Source organism: Gossypium hirsutum, chromosome D05 (genome assembly GCF_007990345.1).
Source record: "Gossypium hirsutum isolate 1008001.06 chromosome D05, Gossypium_hirsutum_v2.1, whole genome shotgun sequence".
Taxonomy (NCBI): domain Eukaryota; kingdom Viridiplantae; phylum Streptophyta; class Magnoliopsida; order Malvales; family Malvaceae; genus Gossypium; species Gossypium hirsutum.
Genome location: NC_053441.1, coordinates 41,822,746 through 41,842,818, shown reverse-complemented (window position 1 = coordinate 41,842,818; position 20,073 = coordinate 41,822,746). Strand labels below are relative to the sequence as shown.

The following is a 20,073-nucleotide window of genomic DNA, read 5'->3' as shown; positions in this document are numbered from 1 at the left end:
TCTTAATGTAAAGAAAATTATATTTTTTTATTAATTTATATCTTTTTAAAGAATTTTTAGTTTTTTAATCTATGTTTGTCACATGACATAGTAATAGATTGTCACGTGACACCACCATATTAATCATTAGTTCCTCATCACTACAAACTAACAATACTAGTGCAGAGATATAACATAATTCAATCACCACCATATTGATTATCAATTCCCCATCAACACATATTAACAATGACTGAGTACAATTTTAAGTACCAACTAGATCCAAAAAATTTAGATACCAATTAAGTATAAATGAACAAGATGAAAAATATATATTAACCCAAAAATTAAAGATTAGTTTTTTATTCCATTTACATTAATTTTATTAATTTGATTCACTTTCAATTTAAATAATAATTCAATATTGTGTTTCAATTTTCAATTCATAAAATCAAAATCAAAATCATTCAAACTGGATCAAATAAAACTTTATTTATTTTATTGATTTTTAAAATTTTGTAGTATAAGTCAACTAAGCCACTAATAATACATCTAAATCTACATGAAACAATCTATTACTGTCTATAATACCTGCTATTATCATATGGAGCTCCGGCCGCCAGCTCAACTTGTAGCGGCAGTGTGCCATGCCAGTAAAATCAAGTGTTCATACTCTTTTATTTTTATCTAGTCATTCATTTGAAGATCATATTTCTATATCAGTGTCCGACGAGAAAGAGTCAAAATAACATAGCATTTAGGCATTCATGGCTTCACTTCACAAAAACAAGTTCGTCAAAGCAGTCTAAGCTATGTTTACTCAAACTCATGTGACTATCAGATCATACAAGTATATATCCCATCCATGTAGATGGAAGGTCATAACTCCATATCTAAATCAGAACACGAAAACCAGATATGAAGATAACATCACGTTTTATGGTTTCACAAAAGCGAGTTTATCAAAGCACCGTTAATGAGTTACATTTTGTGAAACTATGGATCATTGCCCCACATCAAGACTATGGGAAAAGCTTTGATAAAGAAAGTTTGTGATACATTTCCAAAACATTTTCACCATCCCACTGTACAATTGTGAAATGTGAAACATAAACTATCATTGAAAGGATGATACAGAAGAACGCGCTGCTTCAATGTTTTAATCAATGTCTTGAAACCTTTCGGACTCTTAACATCCTAAAATCATTTCATAGTCAACATATCAAGATTCAAACATAATGTCTGCAACCAAAAAGAAAATAAATAAATATATAACCTTTTATAAGACAACTGAAAAGAAGATGATCAATGAGAATGATACTGAAGAATGCACGTCTTCAATTTTTTAATTATACACTACTTTGTTCATCACATTACACTCAATTCGGAATTTCAACATTTTTTTTCTATTTGTTTATTTGTATTGATGTAAGAAAAGAAAACAAACATGACGCTCGGACAAACTTTTAATGTTTATATGCTTTTGTATAATAAAGCAGAAACATACCTTGATCAGCTCTTCTTCTCATGCACCTCAATAATGTCGTCATCCTCCATTCCTAGACTTGCAGGGGTTGCAGCCAGATTAATTTTATCGCCATCAAAAGAAAATACTAAGCTTTGCAGGTCAAGCTTAGCTCTATTGGCATACAAGCTGAAGAGCTTCTCAAACTTGTCATCCTATTAAAAAAAATGAGATGTCGCGTAAGGGAGACCAATATATAACAAAAAAATCGTTCAATCATACATCAAAATCAAGCAAAACAAATCTAAAAAATGGAGTTAATCTAAGAAATGAGTTCAAGCTAACACAAAACAAACATGAGATACCTAAGATGTGATTGGATTTAAACCTGTTGATTACATTAACTCTCCATATTTAAAAAAAAAAACACAATAACAGAAAGATACAGTGTTGGCAGCTGCCAACCTATGAACAAGGGTTTTGTGCACTCGATGAGTGTGAAAGATTCTAGCAAGTTTTCTTATTCTATGCGAAGAAAGGAAGAAATGGGTCAATCTAAAGATTCAGCAATCAAGAAAAGAGAAGTCCTTAGAAGAACCCTCAAAAATAACACAAATATGTACATGAACCATGCATGAATGGCAAGATATCAAATTAAGTTCTACCACTTGTTAATCTTGATTTTTCCAGCATAAATAAGAGATGAAACTAGAGCAGAATTCACTTTAAAGTGAAATTTTAAGTTTGGTGATTGCATCTTCACCATGTTTATGCACCATGCATTTATCTTATTTTCTCCACTGCTTGTACCTAGGGATTTATATACAAGTCAACACTATGACAGAACTACCATGCTTTGATTCTTTATTTTTTTTAAGTACTCATATCCAAAGCATATCCAGACATGGGTAGAGGATTATGATTCTCCAAATACCCTCCAAAACTACATGGAAATCCTAGAATAAAATCAAACAGACCCATGTCAAACACAAATCCATGTTCAACACTTACACCTAAGTAACATAGGAAAGAACAGGATCTCAGCTAGAGCTATTTCTATTCCCATATCTGGAAACTAGCAAGTGCAAAACAGAGGGGTTACATGTTTTCATTTACCGCCTATTTCATAGCCTGACTGTATGCAATTACTAACAAATAAGCAAAAAGTGCAGCAGAAAACTATACCATGTATATACGAAATTGCTTGATTTCATCCTTGTTCTGGATCGAAATAACTATTTTGGCCCTTTCAGGAGCAGGATTTTTTGGTTGCTCGGCTACAGCATCTAAAGAAGGTTTCGAGGAACCACTCGGTTCTTGCTTTGCAGATTCCTCCACTTCTTGCAACATGATTTTTGCAGATTGTGCAAACGAAAGCAATTCCTGTTTCCTTCGCCTGCATGAATAATTCGACATTAAAATAAGTAAAACAAGTTCCACAGAAAAAGTATTTATATTAAAGCACTAAACATCCCACAACATCCCAAAATCCTTAAACCCTTAATTTCTTTCATAGCTCTTAAAGCCTGAGACTACAAATAAAAAATATTACACTATATCACTCGTACTCAAGTTTAAAGTTGGATAGTAATATATGTTAAACATGAGTATATTCAGGTTTTTTTATAAAATTCTCTCATTTATTTGGAAGATTCTTGGGAAGTCATATCCCCATACCTATATCCAGGTATACATTGGACACTGAATATTTCAAGAAAAATGAGTCTTAATAATGTAAATGTTACAATTATGGTTAACAGGCAAAACCAACAATTCTCTTGCAGAAAACAACAGTGTTGAATCATAAACTACCTGTTCATGTCTAATAGTCAGACAATTTAAACACAATTGAAACATTAGAAATGGGCATAAAATATTTTATCTCAGATAATTATAAGCAATGTCTACATAAACACTTGCAAAAGTCTGCCAAGTCAGTGTAGATTTTAGTTCCTTATACGAACATAAAAAAAAACCTCCAACTGCCAAGTATAATACCTTAACTCCTTTATGGTTGAATCCTCGCCAATCTTGCTATAAGCTTTAGTTGAAACCACAGGAGGGGGAGCCAACCAATCCTCCTCTTCAACATTCACCACTTTTATCACTTCAACATCTTTATCCAAATCTACTTCCGCAACCTAATCCATTTCCAATTTCATAAATTAAAAATAATAATAATAACTTATTAAACAAATTTACTTTCATATGTCATAAATAAAGAGAGGCAAAAATCTTACATCGGGATTAGCAAATTTCCTCCGTTTTGGTGATGGAACTGGTGAAGTATCTGAACAGTCATCTACAATGGAACTCAAAACGATAACTATAACAACTTGTGTACTAAAATTACAGTCGAGCTAAATTGCAAAGCCTAAATGTGAACTGTATGCTATTATTGAAATTCATGACCACCATGTGAAAACAAGACATCATGCATGTTTATCAAACATGAAAACAGTATAATAAACACAACAGAATACGTTTAATTACAATTGAGTTAAATTTTGAAACCTAAATGCGAATTGTATGTGCTATTATTGAATTTCATGAACACCCTATGTAAACAAGTCAAATGCATGTCTATTAAACACGAAAGTGATATAATAAATACAACAGAACGTTTAATTGAGCTAAATTTCTAAATCTAAATGCAAAGTGTATGTGCCATTTCTGAAATTCACGAACACCGTATGGACACAAGTCAAAATGCATGTTTATTAAACACAAAAACAGTATAATAAGCACAACACAATACGTTTTAAGTACAATTGAGCTAAATTTCAAAACCTAAATGTGAATTATATATGACATTACTGAAATTCATGAACACCATATAAAAACTTGACATGGCGCATGTTTATCAAGCATGGAAACAGTATAATGAACAAAACAGTGTACACCTAATTATGAAATTTAGGATTGCTATATGAAAAGAGAACACACACAACAATTTTACCAAACATGACTCTGACGTGTTTGCTAAACATGAGCAGGGTATAATAAACTCAACATGATAAAATTAATTACTAGCGAGTTAAATTTTAAAAGTCATAAACTAAAGGTGAGTTTGGATGGGCGGTACGTTTACTTGCGGTTAGTGTAAAAACAGCGGTAGCGGTGAGATTAGATACTGTAGCAACACGTGAGACAAAAAGTAGGCTAAATGCACCGCACCGCACCGCACCCAATCGCCCATCCAAACCCACCCTAAATACATATTGTTTACTATTATTGAAATTCATTAACACAGTACAAAAACAAGAAACCACACGTTAATTAAACTCGAAAACAGTATAAGAGACATAACAAAATGTATTTAAACAAGATTAATAAAAACTAAACCGGACTTGAAAGTTCTTTTTACCGTCTAAGCAAACAATGTTCAGCGGCTGAACACGGCGGTAATCGAACAGAGGCTCAAGATCATCCGCAGTGGAATCGGCCTGCAAAAACAAATCGTTTTTTTTCCATGAAAACAAACAAATAATAAGAAAAGGGTTTCAAATACAGGTGGCGTAGCAGTGACGCGGCCGCTATTTCGCAGTACCGGCGCCGTCCGCCACCACTAAAGATCTCAATAGCGGCAATAACGGTCCGCCATTCTCCTTCCAACAAAGTAAACAGAGAGACAGTAACAAGCAGTAGGATCGAAACATAGCAGCGTGATGCAGAGACGGAGATAACTCAAAATCTGATGAGTGGAGAAGAAAGAAATGCGGGAGATAAGTTTAGGGTTTAAAAGGTTACCTGATTTAATTTCATGGTCTGTCAGAAACCTGAAGGCGAGAGAGGACTGGCTTTGGGTCAGGCACTGAAATTTCAATTTAGCGAAGAGAGGTAAGAAAGGATTGAGAATTTCAAATTTTAAAGGAAACTTAGTACAAGTTAAATTTATTTATATAATTTAGATCTTAATTATTATTAAAATAATTATTACTTATTAATTTGTAATTTTATATTAAATTTGAGCTTTTTTATTCGGTATTTATATTTTTTATTGGATTAATTTTCTGCTTATTATATATATGTATTTCTTTGGATACATCATATATATGTATATACATTATATATAGATATATATTTTATAACAAGGTTTTGTTGCAAATATAAAAAATTTTATTAATTGAGATAGTTATTATTATACCAAATCCACATGCTTAACTTTTTTTTTTAACAACCTTAAGCGATTATATTAATAAGTACATAGTAAATTCATATAGAATTAATTATATCCACCAATAAGTTATACATAGAATTGAAGATTCTCCAAAAGAGATCAATCTCATGTCACCATTAAACCCACATTTTGTCATTTAATCCATAACTTCGTTTTGAGATATCGGAATATGACGAATATGAACTTTCCAATTCCTAGTTAGTATAAGATGGATAAGTTGTATTTCCACCATTCTACTACTAGCAGCTCCATTGGCAAAAATAATTTTTCACTAGTAGGACATTGTTACACTCCACATCAATTTGTCTAAAACTCCTCTCCCAAACTATGCGCAACTCTTCTAATGCCGCTCTTGCCTCAACTCTAAAAGTTGAATCCTTACCAACCACCATCGAATAGTCATATAACCAGTTTGCATCAGAGTCCCTAAACACTCCTCCAATACAAACTTTAGAAACATTCGATGACCCTGTCCCATCCATATTGAGTTTAATCCATCCTCTATCCGATGGTAACCAACACCTACCAATTATCATTGGATTAGAGTGCAAAGTAGTGGTATTCCAACTCATAAAGCTCCTTGCCCACTCAACACCTAAAATCACAATCTCATAAACACACATATGACTTATGGAGAAAACAAAATTATTCCGACTTTTCCATAACAATCAACATAACATAAGAAAGAAAGTTTACCATTCAACATCCTTACTATATGGAAATTTTTTTTTTAAATAAAATAATCATAATATCAATTTTTTTAAATAATAAAAGTAATAATTATTTTTAATTACATATATTATAAAAATTATAATTAAATTTATGCAAATAATTTCTAAATATTATTTTAATTCTAATATAGTACTTTAATTATAATTTTATTAATTTAAACATTTTATTATATCATATGCTTTAACATTTATATTACTATCAAGTAAATTTAATTTTATTTATCAAAATATTATTATTGTAAATATAATATAATTTAATAATTAATGCCTCCTAATGAATTAATTTTACTTAAAAATTGAATAATATTACAATTAACAATAATTATAATGATTTATTTCAATATAAATTGCTTAATATCTTTACTTTAACTTTAGTATGAGTTAATCGGATTTTGACTTTTTTTTTTTCTCAATATTAATATGCACTATACTATAACTATTTATGTTTATAAAATTTAATTTTATTAATATACTTATCAAAAAGAAATTATTTGACACGCATTTAACAAATTTTTAATTTACGGTAATTATAGTAAACCATATAATAAAATATATATATAGCAACGTTTTTTAGCATAAGTGACGTACTTTGCTATATGTGACATTAGATTTATTTAAATTTTTTATTAGTTGAAAAAATAAAACCCAAATAATTTTAAATTTAAAAATTAGTGTTTTATTGCAGAAGTTTATTTGCATTAAATCACAATAAGTAAGTATTTTTAAACTTCATGTCCTCACATGATTTTTTTTAAAAATATTTTAGGTTTAAATTTTATATTAATTCCTTTAACGAATTCTCTATTTTTCGGTAATTAAAATAATTTACTTATTTTTTATCAAAAACATTTACATAATAATTTGTAAACGAAGTGAAGTTATAATATTTTCAATCCTTATTTTTATATCAAAATATAAACATATTTTTATCTATGTGAATTTATTTGGTTGTAACATGCCGAATTTTTTCAACATATTACTGATTAAAGAATAGTTGAATAATATACATGAACAACCCTCCTTCTTTGACACCAAACTTGCTTTTCTTCTATATTCTTAACACTAATGGTTAATTTTTAATTTTGGTCCCACTACTTTTTATCTATACCACTATATGAAACGAAGGCTTAATTTTTTATTTGGGTGTCTCTACTTTGAATTATATAAAAATAGTCAAATTTTAATTCTAGTCCCTATACTATGTTAAAATTTGAGATTTGATCTTTATAATTGATTTTTTAATATTATTTAATATCTCAACATTTAAATGTCATTAGTTAGTCTAAATAATTTCTTCTAATTAAAATGTGGATGTAAAATTAAAGAATTGTTGGCATTGTTAATTTTTTTATTAAATTCAAGTCCAGTATAATGTCTTTTTTATTGTAACATGATTATGAAGTGAGTATTTTTAAAAAAAAATTAGAATGTCACACCAACAAATTTAACATGTGAATTTTAATAGTGTTAACAACTAGACTTGAATATTGAAATTCAAAAAATAGAAGAACTAAATTCTTTAAAGAAAATAAAAACTAAATAATTTAAACTATTTAATCCAAAAATAATTAGCCCCATATAAAGTGCGGGTTGAAAACCAACTGGTATATGTAATTATTAAATAATAAACATTTTAATATGTTTATATTTGTTATTTTATAAAAGGCATTTAACAATTGAAGAAGTCTAATCTTAGAAAAGAAAAAGAACAGTGTTTTTTTAGAAAATAGCAGTTGCATTTCTTTAAAATATGAAATCGGTTTTACAAGAAAAAGAATTACAAAGTAAGTAAGATGGATGTATAGGCCTCCGCAATGCAAGAAAGAAATATTCTAAACAAAGTTACAAACCGATATTCCTTTTGCTTTCATAATCGTTCATGGGAAATCGGAAATTTGTTCTTGGCGCCTGAGATAGGCCCTTTATGCTCTTGAGATGTCGTGCATTTGCCTTGTCGGGATGCCAGCATAATCTTCTAAACACTTATTCGTACGAAAAGCATCAGGGCAAAATCTTCCAATTCTCAATGAATTTAATCGTACGTTCCAATTCTCATTTGTTTATAAATATTTTTATAATTTTGTATTTATTTTTATGAAAAAATAAATTTTAAAATTTTTACTTTTATTTTTTTAATTTTAAAGGTTTTTAACTTTTAATTTTTAATAATTAAGAATAAATTAACAAAATATGTAAAGTTGAGGGCTAAATTTATTAATTTTTTTAGAATTGGGATCAAATTGATAGAATCTATAAATATTGGAGGGTTAATTTTGTTATTATGCTAATTAGAAAAGCTTTTGTTAGTGACTTAACGGAGGAGTGGGCAAAATATTAAATTTCAATAACATTAATGACTAAAATAAAAAAATTTTAAACTTGAGTGATGAAAGTAGAGACAACTAATACTTGAGTGATTATCTATACTAATATTTAAACTCCAACTGAGTTAGTGTCACGAGTCAATCATCACCAACTCGATTAAGGAAATTATGAAAATATCCTTTTATAATTAAAATACATTATATTATTTGAGGGTATTTTAGTCTTTTTATTTTAATAAAAATAACTAAAAATAGGATTTAAACCCTCACCAATTAGATATATTTATCACTCAACCAAAACTTCATATTATATATTTTCATTTTAATAGCACAGTTTATTATCTCCATCAGTTGTAAATCTATATTATTATTTAAACCTTTGATTGAGTTAGTATCATGAGTCAACCAGAGACCAACTTGATTAGGAAAATTAGAAAAATATCTTTCCATAATTAAAATAAAGGAAATTTAGTCTTTTATTAAAAATACAATTAATAATTTGCATATGGTAGGATTTTAATCCATGACATTTGCGTTGATAAAATTTTGATTTTACCAGTTAGCCAATGCTTTTATCTTGAAATGTATTGTACATTTTAATTTTATTATGCATATTTTATTACCTTCATCAATTGTATATATTGACAATGCTATTGGTTGAGTCGGTATCACAAGTTAACTCGACATCAGCTTAAGATTGATGACAACACCATGATAAACAATTGTAATGCATTTAATATTCTTAATCTAATGTATGTACGTGTTTAAATTTGATTTTACTCACAATTTAATCTAATTTTTCTACATGTGTTATTACTATTAATTAGTTTCAAACATATATTTCATTATTTATTATATATTATTTTTAAACAAACTTCTATATTCTAAATATGTAGTTCTCACACATACGCATGTGATAAAATTTTTAATTTTTATAATTTACCCTTTGCGAAAGTTTGCCTCACATTTTGACCACAACAGTGAGTGACATCCCGATGAGATAAAGCTCGACGTTGCGACGAGCAGCTAATGTCATGATGAGAAGAGAATCTTCGTCCCGACGACATGATCGTTCTTCGTCCCAACGATGCAAAAGCCACGTCACAATGTGACAACATGTTCCTTAAGTTTCTCAGTTTTCTTCTCTTAGTTAAGCTCTATTTTAGTTTTCCGCTTAAACTCTGATTAACCTACGGAGATTCTAGTCATAAAGAATATGAATTTCAACTTATAAATAGGTTATAGTTACCCTAGGTTTATAGAACAACATAAAATATACAAATTGGAAGAATTTTTTGTTTTTCGAGTTTGAAAGGTTTTTCTTTCGGGGTTTTGAGTTTTTCTTTCTTTTTTATTGTCTCCATCTTTGTACTTCTTTTATATTAGTGAAATTTCCTTTTACCTGTGATTTTTTATCCTCTTTTGAGGAGTTTTTCCACATAAAATTGTGTGTTTGATCTTTTCAATTTCTTCATTATTATTCTTGTTTGTTGCATACACGAGTTTATCCCCAACAAACTGGTATCAGAGTTTGGTTCAATTTTCGCATTTAACCCGTTCAGAGATGGCAACGGTAAGATTCAATATTGAGAAGTTCAATAAAATTACAAATTTCAATTTGTAGCAAGTTCGGATGACGGCAATACTAGTTCAGAACAGTCTGAAAAAGGTTGTTACAAAGAAGAAGCCCACGAATATGGATCAATTAGAATGGAAAGAGATTGATGAAAATGCTCTATCTACAATTCTACTATGCATCACAAATAATGTGTTACATGGGGTTCTGATGGAGAAAATAACATCCACACTATGGAGGAAACTAAAAGCCTTATATATGAAAAATCTTTGGCCAACAGGTTAGCTCTAAAACAACGTTAATACACGTTCAAAATGGCCGAAGGTGAGCCCATTAGGGCTCACATCAAGGGCTCACATCAATGAGTTCGTTACCCTTCTAAATGAACTAAAGAATCTCGAAGCAGATATCAACGACGAGGATTAGGCTATGTTGTTGTTATGTTCTTTTCCCTCTTCTTACAAAACTTTCAAGGAAATCCTGATTTATGTCTAAGGCCTTGAAAATAGGTCTAGTATTTTCGGGTAAGTTTACCGGGTTTCGAGTGAAAATTGGGAATTAATCGAGTTAATTAGCAATTTATATTCTTAATTAGTTAGCTTAATTTCATCTAAAAATTGGTAAATAATATTCCAAAAAATAAAAATATTTTTAGAAAAATTAATTTTACGGTTTTAAATAAATTTTGGGTAAAAATAAATATTTTGGGTTAAATTGAAATTTAAAAATAATTTAAAATGGGGGCTTCATTGGGTGATTTAAAATATTAATTAAATAAGACTAATTTAAAAAATAAGGGAAATGTGTAAGAGGTTTTATAGCAAATAAACCATACTTTCGGAATTTTGGAGGGAAAGGAGCAAATTGTAAAACAAGAGAAAAGGGGGAGTGACCTAATGATAAATTCTCTAAATTTTGAAGATCAGGTGGGGGTTTTCAATTTTAAAAACTCTGCAACCTCACTTTTCACTCATTTTTCACCCGAATTGAGAGCTCTCTCTCTCTCTCTCTCTCTCTCTTTGCTTGTTTTCATAAACCAAATATTAGAGAATAGATTTAAACCTTTTCTCTCCAAAAATTCTCTCTAAAATCTCTGGAAATAATTTTCAAAGTTGAGCAAAAAGTCATCCAAAATTCTTCAAGCATTTTGATTCAAACTTCTAAATGAATTATTTGAGTTCAATTAAAGGTAATCCTCATCTCTAAACTTATTTTTAAGTTGATTTAATCATTATTTGTTAATTAAAGTGATTATAATGAATTTCCAACTTTAATTTCTTTTTTCTTGAACTTGAGGATCAACAATGGTGGATCTTTAATTTTGAGTTGGAATTCAAATATTAATGGATGTCTAAGCTCAAAATAAAATAAGAGGTTTTTAATCTTAAACCAAAAGATCAAACACGTTTTATGGATCAATTTTGATAAATTCAAATTTGATCAAGAACATGGATGATTTTTCTAGAAAATTATGAAACAGATTAAATGATAAAATTAACACTTAGAATACATGTGATTGGGCTAGGAATGAAGATTAGAAGTGGTTTGAGGTGCTGAAAAAGGAGTTGAGTTAAGTTGAGTTGAGTTGAGGAATTCCATATTTCGGCTTAGTTGTGCAACATTAGTAAGGTAGTTTAGAGCAGTGATTTAGATTCGTATGCTTCATCAAATTTCGTGTTTCTTGTTACCATTGTTAGTTTGTAATGCATATTGTGTCTCTGTTAAAGCTCCACATCAAGAGAAGGAACGTGCAAATCAAAATTGAAGCTCAAACTTACTTGTTTGAACACATTTTTGCTTAAAGAGCTAAGTGTGGAGGTGAGTGGTATTAAGGACAATTTGGTAGATTGGCCTGATTAAGGGACTTAAAAAAGAAAAGAAATTAATTGTTGTGTGAAAAAGGGTGACAGTCGGCTATGAGAAAGGGGTAATAGTGTTAGGGATTACAATTTAGAAACGGGAGAGTCGGAGGAAAAGAAAAGAAAGGGTAGCATTATATTCGAGTCGGGTCCGAGCTGAAAAAAGCTTACTTGAGTTCCAGCGGTTTAAAAATGGGCTTTATTTTTTTGTACAAGTCAATTTTTCGGGCCTATATATATTTCCAAATCCTCTCATTTTTCGGGTGAACCTTCAAACCTAGTTGGGTGGCTCGGCTCATGATCAGGTCTAGTTCTTACTCCTAAATAACTAAATACAAATTTAATATTTACATTATTTAATTTTAATGTATTCAACTTCTAATTTTGTGCACTAATAAAGTGATGAATATATTGAACCCAAATTGTGGTCGGATGTTCATTTATTTAAAAAATAGCTTAAGTTTAAATCATCATTATACCAAAAAAAAAAGAGAAGAAGATAGATATATTATTTATTGATAATATACCGTATTTCTACAATGATAATCACTTATACTAGCACTGGGTTTACTTTTGAATGACAAAAAGTTGTGGAACCAATTGAAAGTAGAATGAAAAAGGAGGGAAGAAGCTTTAGCATTTCTAAATAGAGTAATTATCTTTGGTGTTCGTAAAATCCTCAAAAATGAAAAACTAGGAGATGAAAAACTAGGAGGAGAGACTTCTTTGGTCGTTTGAAGGTATGTATATGATGCATTTCATGGCAGATGCGTAACAATAATATATAAAATTAGTATGGCATAGGGAGGATATGATAGATAATAACTCAAAATATTTATGAATAACAATTGTATACCTATGGTATTTATCCAATCATATTATATTAAATACAAATCCTTGAAATGAAGGGAAAATGGTATGCCCATGCTGTTGACTTCGAAATATTTGATAAATCTATAAATTATATATGTAAGGAAGGAATTTGGGCCTTCTTACATGTGTATTTCTACATTATCCTTTTCTTTTTATCATGATAAAATGATAATAACTTTTCACTTTATTTCTCTCATAAGATTTAAAAATTGAGATTTAATTACTACATTTTAATCAAACATAATTTGTAGATCTATTTTTATAATCACATCAATTAGTTCATACAGTTATTTTCTTTAATTATTTCGATTAAGATATTAACATAAATTGTTCTTAAAAACTCCTTTCTAACATAGAAAATTTACCTCAACATAATAAGTTTAAATTACACCACAACAATTAAAATCTCAATTTTGACCTCCATATTATGCTCAAATTTTAATTTATATATTTTATTTTTTTAATATAATTTGACACCTCAACTTTTATAATATAAGACTTTTCTTACACAACACACATGTAAATAACATTGTAAGATATGATTAAATTTCAATTTTGATCTCTATATTATACTCAAATTTAAGATCCAATCTCTATGTTTTAACTCTTGATATAATTTCATGCCTCAACTTTTATAATATTATTAATTAACTTAAATACTTTATTCTAATAAAATGTTGGCACCAAATTTAACATCACTAAAATTCTTTATTAAATTTAGACTTATTGCATATCATTTTGATTTAGTATATTCTAATATTTTAGTATACACAATATACTCACTTTTATTTCACAAACAGCATTAAAAAATTGACACTCGTCCTTTGCCTCTAAAATCTACAATGTACCAAATACTTTCCCTATCATTTTTATCACATGACTATGGAATAATAAGTATTTTTTAATTTTAAAATATCATAACAAAAAATTTAACAAAACTAGATCTGAAAAATAAAACCAAATTCTTAAAATAAAAATACAGAATATAACATTATAGTTTTGCACACAAAGCCTGGATAGGTATCATAATTAATATAACAGATCACTGACATGATAAAACTTGTATAAATACAATGTAAAAAAAAAAACTTATATAAATATAACACCTTAACAAACAATTATCTAACATATATCAGGAAAACGAATATATCAAAATCTAAATAATACGTTAACGCATTGAAATTTATATTTAAACATAGAAAACCCGTACCCATCTCTGGTAAGTATAAAATTATGATCTTCCAAAGAGGCAAGACAATAAATACAAGCAAAATCCCAACGCTATCATGAAAATGAATTAACAAATATCACAAGATTTGTGAGATCAACATAATCATGAAAATGAATTAACAAATATCAAATTCTAATATAATCTCAGATCCATATTCAATATCTAAGTAAAACCACGTGTAACCCCAAAATAGTTGTACTTAGTCTCAAACGCTATGGACATCTGATGATTGTATGTACACTCTTAACATTCAATACTCTCAATATCCCATCCTACCGTTCGTTCCTTCAAGAATAGGGCTTGAGTCATGTGTATTCACTCTCGATAACTCCCTGCAATGCTGTGAATCCACATATACACTCTCGAGTTCTGCTTGTTGTACATTTGAGCCGTTGGATGGATTCACATTTCGAGACTCTGCTAACATCTGGAAATATGCATGAGGCCCCCACCCTGTATGGTCCGTTACAAAGAAACAATTAAGGTTAACTAGATTTAGAATATGAAGTTAAACAAGAGTCAAATACGAGTATGTATCCAACACCTAATATTCAATTTTTTTTCCCCAAGTTTTCTTTATATATTTGGATGACCACTCTTCATACTTATGTCCAACAGGATGTTTATAACTATGTTGTTTTGGTTCTTATTTTTTTGAAGTATCCCTGTTCGATGCATGCCCCAACATAGGTACGAAGATATGACGTTTCAAGACCTTCAAAATACATAAAAGAACATAACAGGAAAAAAAATGAACATGCAAGTCTTAAGACACATATCCGTACCTTATATCACATCCAAATCAAAGTAACATAGCTAGAGGTACCAAAACGTCAGGGTATGGCAAAAAGTGCCCTAAGTTTTATTTATTTGGAGAACCATACTTCATACCCATGTCCAACAAGACGTGTATGGCTCTATAATACTTCGGTTCCTTTTTTTTTTTTTTCTGAAATACCTATGTCAAACACGAATCCTAACGTGTATGAGGATATAACCTTCCAATAACCCTCCTATTACATATAATAATAAATTAACAAATTTATGTTGGATAGATACCCATATCAGATGCCAAATCCCAACCAAGTAACATAGTTACAGCCTAAAGAACATAGGGAAGGAACATACCATCTACTTCATATGGTGCCGGAAAGAATTGCAAGTAACAAAATGATGAAACTGTTAGCCCTGTAAAAAAGAGGTAAAAAAACAAAGGGAAATGGGCTAATCAAAAAACGTAAAGAATATAAAGAGGAAGTTAATAGGAAAAATGAAGTGCCCAAAAGACAAACCTAGAAGACCCCCAGCAAAAACATCTTGCCAGTGATGCCAATAGTCATCAACTCGAGAAATTCCCACTAAAGCAGCAATGAGTAATGGTAAGAAGACGATGCATAGCTTTGCCACATGGCCCTGGCGATCAAATACCCGGATTTTTCCAGACAAGTATAGCGCAAGAAATCCAAGACCTGCAAATGACCCTGCATGTTGAAAAACAAAGTTGATTAAAAAGCCATTTTTAGATAAACTAGAGGTAAAATAAATGCATAAAAAAAAACACAGCAGGGCTCATATTTAAACCAACATGCTTGTATGCACACCCAATGATAAAGTAGTACATAATATTAATAACAGCAGCAATAATAATAGAGATTAAAATAAGAACCAAAAAATGTCATGTAATAGCACTGAAAACCTCACATTATGTCCATTCCAAAAACAAGTGGATAGCTCCAATGCTACATTAACTCATTATTTTTCTTGAAATACCTTGCTTCACACTTGTGTCGAAGAAAAAATTTGACAAACCCATTCTCATTCTAGACGCATACCCAGATCCGACACACACCCGAGTATGACCAAGGAGGGATAGTGACACTAACTTGCTCCACAGAAACTTCGGCATTCTAGGGACTTAGCTATAATCTCTATCCAATACAATCCAATATAGCTAAGTTGTGATCATCACAAACATGCATACCTGCATCTTTTATTCTCTTTTGTAAAATAAATTATACAATCCTATTTATCTAAATAGTATTACATTTTCATCATCATATATGATAATTACATATGCATATATAACATTACGTTTTCAATCAGATAAAGGCACATCCAGACACTATTTACAGGCAATCAGAATTCTTTCCCTTCTAATAAATCTATGTCAATGAGAATGCTGTAATGGATGTGTGGGTCTACAAGAAAAGATTAAAAATGAGTCCATTCATGCAGGCTGGCACACTAAATGATAATGAAATGACGGACAAAGATTTAAGGGGAAACCCGGGTAGTGCTTATACGAAGTGTAACCATGATGAAAAGGCCATGAAGCTGGAAATAATTAGACTGCTTACATGAAGTATGACCACTGGGAAAACTTTTGTGTCCTTCCTTGATGACACTCTTTATTCCAGTACACATAACGTCCTTTGTCACAGGGTCAAAAACCTGCATGATTGATGCAACAAATGCATGTTGGCAAACTACAGGACTGATCGAGACTTAAAAAAAAATCGGAAAATAGGAGGCTAACCCTTTTTCCATCAGGGAAACAACGCCAAAAGAAGTCTGGACGAGGCCGACCAACAGCATCTTTAATAGCATCAGTTATAACACCGGTGATAAGCACAGAAAACAGAAGGCCTGAATATACAATCAAGTACCAACAGTTTCTAAATGCAATCACATTCAGACAAAAGATGATGAACTTTCAGAATCCCAAGGGGAAATGTAGTGTTACCCAGTATGGCGTGGTGTAGATCATAAACATCCTTTCTGATGAAATAGTATACAAGAATGACAAAAACTGGAAGCATTATCGCAAGCATCTGTTACCAGGAAGAACACAAACATTATACTTAGTTGACTGAATCAGAACAAACTCTCCTGCCAGAAAGTAATTCTAGTATGACAGTATATCTCAAAGCTAGAACATACAGGGACGGCCCAAAAGGGAACGGTATTGTCTTTCATTGGGTATTTCAGATCAGTCATCATATCCACTCCGACAAAGCGGTGAAATGGTTCTATAACATTTAAAATGACCTCTATCACAATGAGAAGCAAAAGAATGATCCAGTCATGCATGTGAGTCCTTGCAACTTTAACCCCATGAGACCTTACAGTATGAGCACCCAACTGAATCTCTGGCATCCTCACTGATTTTAGAACATATAGAAAAGGTTAATACATGAAAACAAAAAGAAACTGATGTGCGATGAAAAAGAGAGAGGATGATACTGAAATACAGTTAAGACTACAATTACCAAGACGGCAAACAAGAAAAAAAGGATCATGAGCATGAGTCACAATAATAGGATAATCGCACACTAGAAGCTAGCTACAACAACGAAATAAAATGCTAATTTTGCAGGAAGTAAAGGTCAAATAATGTAAAAGTATGTCATAGAATCTTATAATAGTAATAGATGAGTTGGGACATAGTAAAGAAGCAAAATACATAATTTATAGTACAAAGAGGGTATATAAACCAAATTAAAGCAAAAGAAACTTATTTAAATCAAAGGAGAACAAAGGGGGGAAAGGCCTTTGTTTTCTCTATGCCTCCACTCACTAGCTGTAACATGAATTTTCTAGGGTGCACAAAGCAATCTTGTTGAATGGAAGTATGATATCTGTAGAAGATGATGAAGAACTAATGGAGGGATTGTTTCATAAAATAAACCACAGAATCTTATAATATGTAATAGATGCATTGTAACCAGGTAAAGAAGCAAAATTCATAATTTATAGTATATCAGGAAAAATTAGAATCAAAGGAAAAAGAAGAGAAAAAAATAAACCCTTTGTTTTCCTTCTTCCAATGCTCCTGGTCCACTCACTAACTGTAACAAGAAATTTTCTAGGGTGGACAAAGCAAATTTGTCCAGTGGATGTGTAGTATCTCCATAAGATGATGAATAAGTGAAGGACAGACAGTTTCACAGAAAACATAATTCACTATGGGGACAAAACTAATCATCAGGGGCCCAACCTAGACAGCTAACAAATCACTACAGCTTTGCTTTCGCACAGATGGGTCAAGGACCTCAAGCCACATGAGAATTGCAGTGCAGATGAGAAATCCAGTGCAACTCCACGAAATTCATTCTTGTCTCGGTACTAATAGAACTAAATCATGCAGACTGACAAAATATTCATATGGCTCCAACTCTTCTTTTTTTTTTTTAAAGTGCTGTGTATCCAACGCATATCTGTACATAAGTATGAGGATAAACTTCAAAAATTTTGAAGATAGCCAAGTTGAACATATACCCATAACCAACACTGACACCAGAACCGAAGTAACATAGAAAGATGCACAGGCAATGTTCATCTAAATGCTAAAGTTGCAAATGCAACATTTATCTAAATGTAAAAGTAGCCTCCGCAACGAGATCAACAAAGGGTGTTTCAGTAGAGTTCAATGTTGGTTACTTTGGTTTAACAAAAGGCACTCCGCTTCAGACATTTCTACAAATCGGTGTTCCTCATAAAAAAAAACCTTCACAAATCCAAAGCAGTGCTAATTGGAGTAAACACCATTATCCTGCAAAGTAGACTATACAACAACAGGCATATCTTCATCAGCTGTTGAAAATATAAAATCAAAGCTTCTGACTTCATCTAAACCCCTTCCTTATCAATAAAAATTGAAATCAGTTAGCCAAAGGAAGCTTGTTTCGAAAGGTTCGTAAATTTTAATAAAAGTTGCGGATTCAACTCCAGAACGAACATCAACAAATACCAAGGGAAAAAAAAAAGAACATCAATCGGAATCTTGTTCAAGCAGTTCTATCGTATATGCTCTTTTTTCTTCTTTTTCCGAACCAAAAGATTTGGAAAAAAATTCCAAAACAAGAAAAAAAAAACTAACACCTTCTCGCACTGAACTGTCTTCAATCCAGAGAAGTAAAACAAGCAAAACCCGGTTTTTTTTAACCTTCGTCATTCCCTTTATTTACCTCGATTTCGCAGCAAACAAAAAAATAATAATAACTTAGTAAAAAGAAGAGGAAAACTGAAGTAAAAGTAAGTTGATCGATAAGAAAGTGTGGGAGAATATGAACTAACCGTCGGAAAATTTGAACTTCGTCTGAGAATAACGATCGGATCGAAGAAATGAACGGAGTTTTTCAGTCAACAGCGAACTAAAAAGCGCGTTATATTCTCTTTTGTTGTTGTTGTTCCTCTGTTTTCTCGAAGCTTTAAAATTTGAATCGCGTTGAATATTTATGGCATGCGGAAAAAGGATTTTCCTTTTCTGAAAAGAAAATCGCGTCAAATTCGAGGAGGAATTGATGGGGATGGAGCGGCACTTTTTTAATTTGTTTTATAAATAGTGAAGTTGGTGAACCGACAGACAGTGACAAAATTACAGCACGAAAAATCAAATCAAAGCCGAAAATATTATTAAATAAAAAGTAAAAAAATAAAAATAAACCATGTCTATATGTGTTTATTGTTTTTTAAGTGACAGATGAAATGATAATTGATACACACTTGAATAATATTAAAATTAACAATTATTGTTGTATTGATAATTTGATTAATATCGGAATTAGTGAGATTTTTTTTAATATATTAACTACAATATATATAGGGGTGAACAAAACTCGATTCGACTTTAAAAAATAAAAAAAATTTGAATTTCGAGTTAAACGAATTGAGTTATTCAAATCAACTCGAATTTTTTTCGAATTTCGAGTTCGAATCGAGTTGAGTTTTCAAATTCGAATAACTCGAATAATTCGAATATCAAACTATAATATTTTACATTTTTACCCCAAACTCCCAAACCTTTTTACTTTTCCTTCAAAACTTTTACTTCTTCACACTTTCCCCCCAAAACT

General features: G+C 30.6%; 2 protein-coding genes and 1 long non-coding RNA gene across 8 annotated transcripts; 1 reads left to right on the top strand and 2 right to left on the bottom strand.

The window, feature by feature from the left end:
• Positions 1–458: 458 nt before the first annotated feature.
• On the bottom strand, positions 459–5,497 carry LOC107904049 (uncharacterized). Of its 3 annotated transcripts, none has more exons than XM_041092897.1 (7): positions 5,195–5,335; positions 4,812–4,890; positions 3,685–3,746; positions 3,443–3,585; positions 2,630–2,840; positions 1,487–1,659; positions 459–666 (listed from the first exon to the last, which is right to left on the bottom strand). In XM_041092897.1, the coding sequence occupies exons 1-6, from the start codon at positions 5,207–5,209 to the stop codon at positions 1,492–1,494; spliced, it is 678 nt and encodes a 225-aa protein (XP_040948831.1). In that variant the 5' UTR covers positions 5,210–5,335; the 3' UTR covers positions 459–666; positions 1,487–1,491. The 3 variants fall into 3 exon arrangements, with proteins under 3 accessions (XP_040948831.1, XP_016685811.1, XP_016685812.1); XM_016830322.2 differs by lacking the exon at positions 459–666 and adding an exon at positions 874–1,221 and having other exon boundaries at positions 5,195–5,497; XM_016830323.2 differs by lacking the exon at positions 459–666 and adding an exon at positions 874–1,176.
• A 2,635-nt stretch (positions 5,498–8,132) lies between these two features.
• On the top strand, positions 8,133–9,801 carry LOC121217362 (uncharacterized). Its single transcript, XR_005913455.1, has 2 exons — positions 8,133–8,393; positions 9,661–9,801. It is a non-coding gene; the product is annotated as an uncharacterized lncRNA (long non-coding RNA).
• A 4,343-nt stretch (positions 9,802–14,144) lies between these two features.
• LOC107904048 (lipid phosphate phosphatase 2) lies at positions 14,145–19,524 on the bottom strand. 4 transcript variants are annotated; one of them, XM_016830317.2, is made up of 9 exons: positions 19,295–19,524; positions 19,100–19,185; positions 17,159–17,379; positions 16,962–17,049; positions 16,755–16,864; positions 16,576–16,669; positions 15,511–15,699; positions 15,347–15,406; positions 14,145–14,671 (listed from the first exon to the last, which is right to left on the bottom strand). In XM_016830317.2, the coding sequence occupies exons 2-9, from the start codon at positions 19,170–19,172 to the stop codon at positions 14,478–14,480; spliced, it is 1,029 nt and encodes a 342-aa protein (XP_016685806.2). In that variant the 5' UTR covers positions 19,173–19,185; positions 19,295–19,524; the 3' UTR covers positions 14,145–14,477. The 4 variants fall into 4 exon arrangements, with proteins under 4 accessions (XP_016685806.2, XP_016685807.2, XP_016685808.2 ...); XM_016830318.2 differs by having other exon boundaries at positions 19,100–19,175; XM_016830319.2 differs by lacking the exon at positions 19,100–19,185 and adding an exon at positions 18,659–18,782.
• Between the last annotated feature and the right edge of the window lie 549 nt (positions 19,525–20,073).

Excerpts from the sequence above, each read along its gene's own strand:
- LOC107904048 (XM_016830317.2), bottom strand. The coding sequence starts at position 19,172 with ATGACGAAGGTTAAAAAAAACCGGGTTTTGCTTGTTTTACTTCTCTGG. Across the intron at positions 16,865-16,961 it reads TCTACACCACGCCATACTGG|GCCTTCTGTTTTCTGTGCTT; the intron begins GTAACACTACAT and ends TTGTATATTCAG. Across the intron at positions 15,407-15,510 it reads TTTTGCTGGGGGTCTTCTAG|GGCTAACAGTTTCATCATTT; the intron begins GTTTGTCTTTTG and ends TCTTTTTTACAG.
- LOC107904049 (XM_016830322.2), bottom strand. Across the intron at positions 3,747-4,811 it reads GAACATTGTTTGCTTAGACG|ATGACTGTTCAGATACTTCA; the intron begins GTAAAAAGAACT and ends GTTCCATTGTAG. Across the intron at positions 3,586-3,684 it reads GGAAATTTGCTAATCCCGAT|GTTGCGGAAGTAGATTTGGA; the intron begins GTAAGATTTTTG and ends GAAATGGATTAG.